General features: G+C 70.0%; 1 protein-coding gene across 1 annotated transcript; it reads right to left on the reverse strand.

Annotated features, from left to right (window-relative positions):
- Positions 1-154: 154 nt before the first annotated feature.
- Positions 155-2,271, reverse strand: LOC122193217 (gap junction delta-2 protein-like). The gene is made up of 2 exons (XM_042893949.1): positions 2,158-2,271; positions 155-959 (listed from the first exon to the last, which is right to left on the reverse strand). The coding sequence occupies exons 1-2, from the start codon at positions 2,226-2,228 to the stop codon at positions 155-157; spliced, it is 876 nt and encodes a 291-aa protein (XP_042749883.1). The 5' UTR covers positions 2,229-2,271.
- Between the last annotated feature and the right edge of the window lie 392 nt (positions 2,272-2,663).

Raw genomic sequence — 2,663 nt, forward strand, 5'->3', positions numbered from 1 at the left:
CCTGCGGGTCGCGCGCCCCCCCAGCTCCCCGCTTGCACCGTGATGAAGCCGCCGGCCGCCCCGAAATGTAAGGGGGGGGGGGGGGGTGATGGGATCCCCCCCCTCCCCCCCCCCCCGGCGCCCAGCACCGCCCGCAGGGTTGGGCCGATGGAGGTCAGACGTAGGCCGACTCGCTGGACTGCGTGCGGCCCAGGGCGGGCGCGGGGCCGAGCGCGGCGCCGTCCTTCTTGCGCACCTCCACCAGGGACTTGCGCCTCGCCTGCACGCCGCGCACGGCCGCCTTCACCTTGCGCCAGCCCAGGTGGTTGAGCTCGGCCAGGTTGAGCAGCACGCAGATGCCGCTGACGGCGAACATGAAGACCAGGAAGACGGTCTTCTCGGTGGGCCGCGACACGTAGCACTCCACCTCCTTGACGCACGGGTAGCGGTCGCACTCGAAGATGGCGGGCACGTTGAAGCCGTACAGGAAGTACTGGCCGGCCAGGAAGCCGATCTCCAGCGCGTTGCGGAACACCACCTGGATGACGTAGAAGCGCGAGATGCCCTCCTGCCGCTTGGCCTTGGCGCGGCGCGGCGGCGTGCACGGCGGCTCCTTGCCCTCCTCGGCCTCGGCCTTGGCGCCGCTCTCGGTGCCGGGCGCCAGCGCGCCGTTGAGCGTCCGCGCCTTCTTGGCGTCGCGCTCCAGCAGGGGGCACAGGAAGGAGTAGCGGCGCTCGCGCTGCTTGGCCGCCTGGTGCACGGAGTAGGTGATGAAGCAGAGGCTGGGCGTGCAGACCAGGATGATCTGGAAGACCCAGTAGCGGATGTGCGAGATGGGGAAGGCCTTGTCGTAGCACGCCTGGTTGCAGCCCGGCTGCAGCGTGTTGCACATGAACATGGTCTGCTCGTCCTCGTACACCGTCTCGCCCACGATGGCCACGATCAGGATGCGGAAAATCACCACCACCGTCAGCAGGATCCTGCGGGGACAGCGGGGCTGCGGCCAGGGGTTCCATGTGGGGTGCGTGTCCTACAGGGACTGTGGGGTCATGGCCATGGGTTCCGAATGGGGTGCATGTCCTGTATGGATAGCGGGGCCGGAGCTGTGGGTTCCACAGGGGGTGTGTCCTGTATGGACAGCAGGGCCATAGCCATGGGTTCCATATGGGATGTGTGTCCTGTATGACAGCAGGGCCATAGCCATGGGTTCCATATGGGATGTGTGTCCTGTATGACAGCAGGGCCATAGCCATGGGTTCCATATGGGATGTGTGTCCTGTATGGACAGCAGGGCCATAGCCATGGGTTCCATATGGGATGTGTGTCCTACAGGGACTGTGGGGTCATTCCTACCATGAGACGCGTCCTCCATGGACACTGGGGTCGTACCCATGGGTCCTACTGTGGGATGTGTGTCCTATATGGGGCCATAGCTACCCGGGGACATGTCCTATGTGGACATTGGGGTCGTATCCATGAGTCCTAATCATTTACACATCCTCCATGGACACTGGGGTCGCACCCATGGGTCCCACCGTGGGCTGTGTGTCCTCCACGCACACCGGGGTGACACCTCTGGCTCCCAGCTCAACACCACTCCACCGTGGGCACCCACAACCCCCAGACGAGGACGCCCAGGCCCCGTGAGGACACCGGCTCCTTCCCCTGGGTCCTGGCACCGGGACCTGCACCCCCGCCAGCCCCCCCGGGTGCCCCCAGGCCCCATCCCCGCAGGGTGGCAGCGCTGACCTTGGCCCATCTGGGGGCTCATCGACCGGAGCCGCGGCTCCGCCGGCACGCAGGGCTGGGGACGAGGGGACAGAGGGACCCTCGGGGCGGCAGGTGGATCGCAGCCCACGTCACAGCGCAGCGGGGGAGCCGGGGTGCTCTGGGGACACCGATGTCCCCGCGGAGGGTTTGGGGACGCAGAAGGGACCGATGTCCCCACGCAGAGCCGTGCATGTCCCCGCGGCGTCCCCTTCGTCCCCGGTGCAGCGGGGAGGTGAGGATGGGAGCCCCCGTCTCCCCGCGGTGGGAGAGGAGAGGGTGGCAAACGGGGGTCCCCTGCCGCCCCGTTGGGGCCGGAGGGCTGCAGGACAGCGAGGAGGGCGGACCGTGGGGGTCGCGGGGGGCTGCCCCGGAGCGGGGGTCGCGGGGGGGGGGGGGGGGGGGGCTCACCTGCCGATCATGGTGGAGTGCTGCTGCACGGCCGCCTCCAGCAGCCGCTCCAGGATCGTCCATTCGCCCATCGCGATGGGAGCGGGGGGTGCCGGACCGGGACCCTCCCCGGACCGGGACCCCCCCCCTCCCCGGCCCCACCGGGCCCCCTCCCCGCGCTCAGCGCCGCGGCCCCATCGCCGCCTTCTCCGTCCGCTCGGGGAGAGCCGAGCGCGGCCCCGAGCCCTGCGCGGCCCCGAGGAGCGGCGGGAGCGCGCAGCACGGCCCCGGGACCGGGCTGCCGGGGGGTTGGGGGGAACGGGTGAGGGGGTGGGCGGGCCGGTGGGGGCACCGGGAGCAGCGGGGCGATGCACCGAGGGCACGGGCGCTGTGCTGGGGGCACTGGGGGGATTGCGGGCTTCGGGGGCACCGCTGCCGTGTGCCGGGACGCCGCCGGGATGCCCTGCGGAGCAGCTGGGAAGCGTCTGTGTGTCGTGTCGTGTCGTGTCGTATCGTGTCGTGTCGTG

Source organism: Lagopus leucura, unplaced genomic scaffold, assembly GCF_019238085.1.
Source record: "Lagopus leucura isolate 7727_CA_CO unplaced genomic scaffold, USGS_WTPT01 34395-0_obj-0_obj, whole genome shotgun sequence".
Taxonomy (NCBI): Eukaryota; Metazoa; Chordata; class Aves; order Galliformes; family Phasianidae; genus Lagopus; species Lagopus leucura.

What these genes read in the sequence shown, in the direction of transcription:
- LOC122193217 (XM_042893949.1), bottom strand. Translation starts at nt 2,228, where the DNA reads ATGGGCGAATGGACGATCCTGGAGCGGCTGCTGGAGGCGGCCGTGCAG. An exon ending in CACTCCACCATGATCGGCAG is followed by an intron (nt 960 to 2,157) that starts GTGAGCCCCCCC and finishes CTGTCCCCGCAG; the next exon opens with GATCCTGCTGACGGTGGTGG.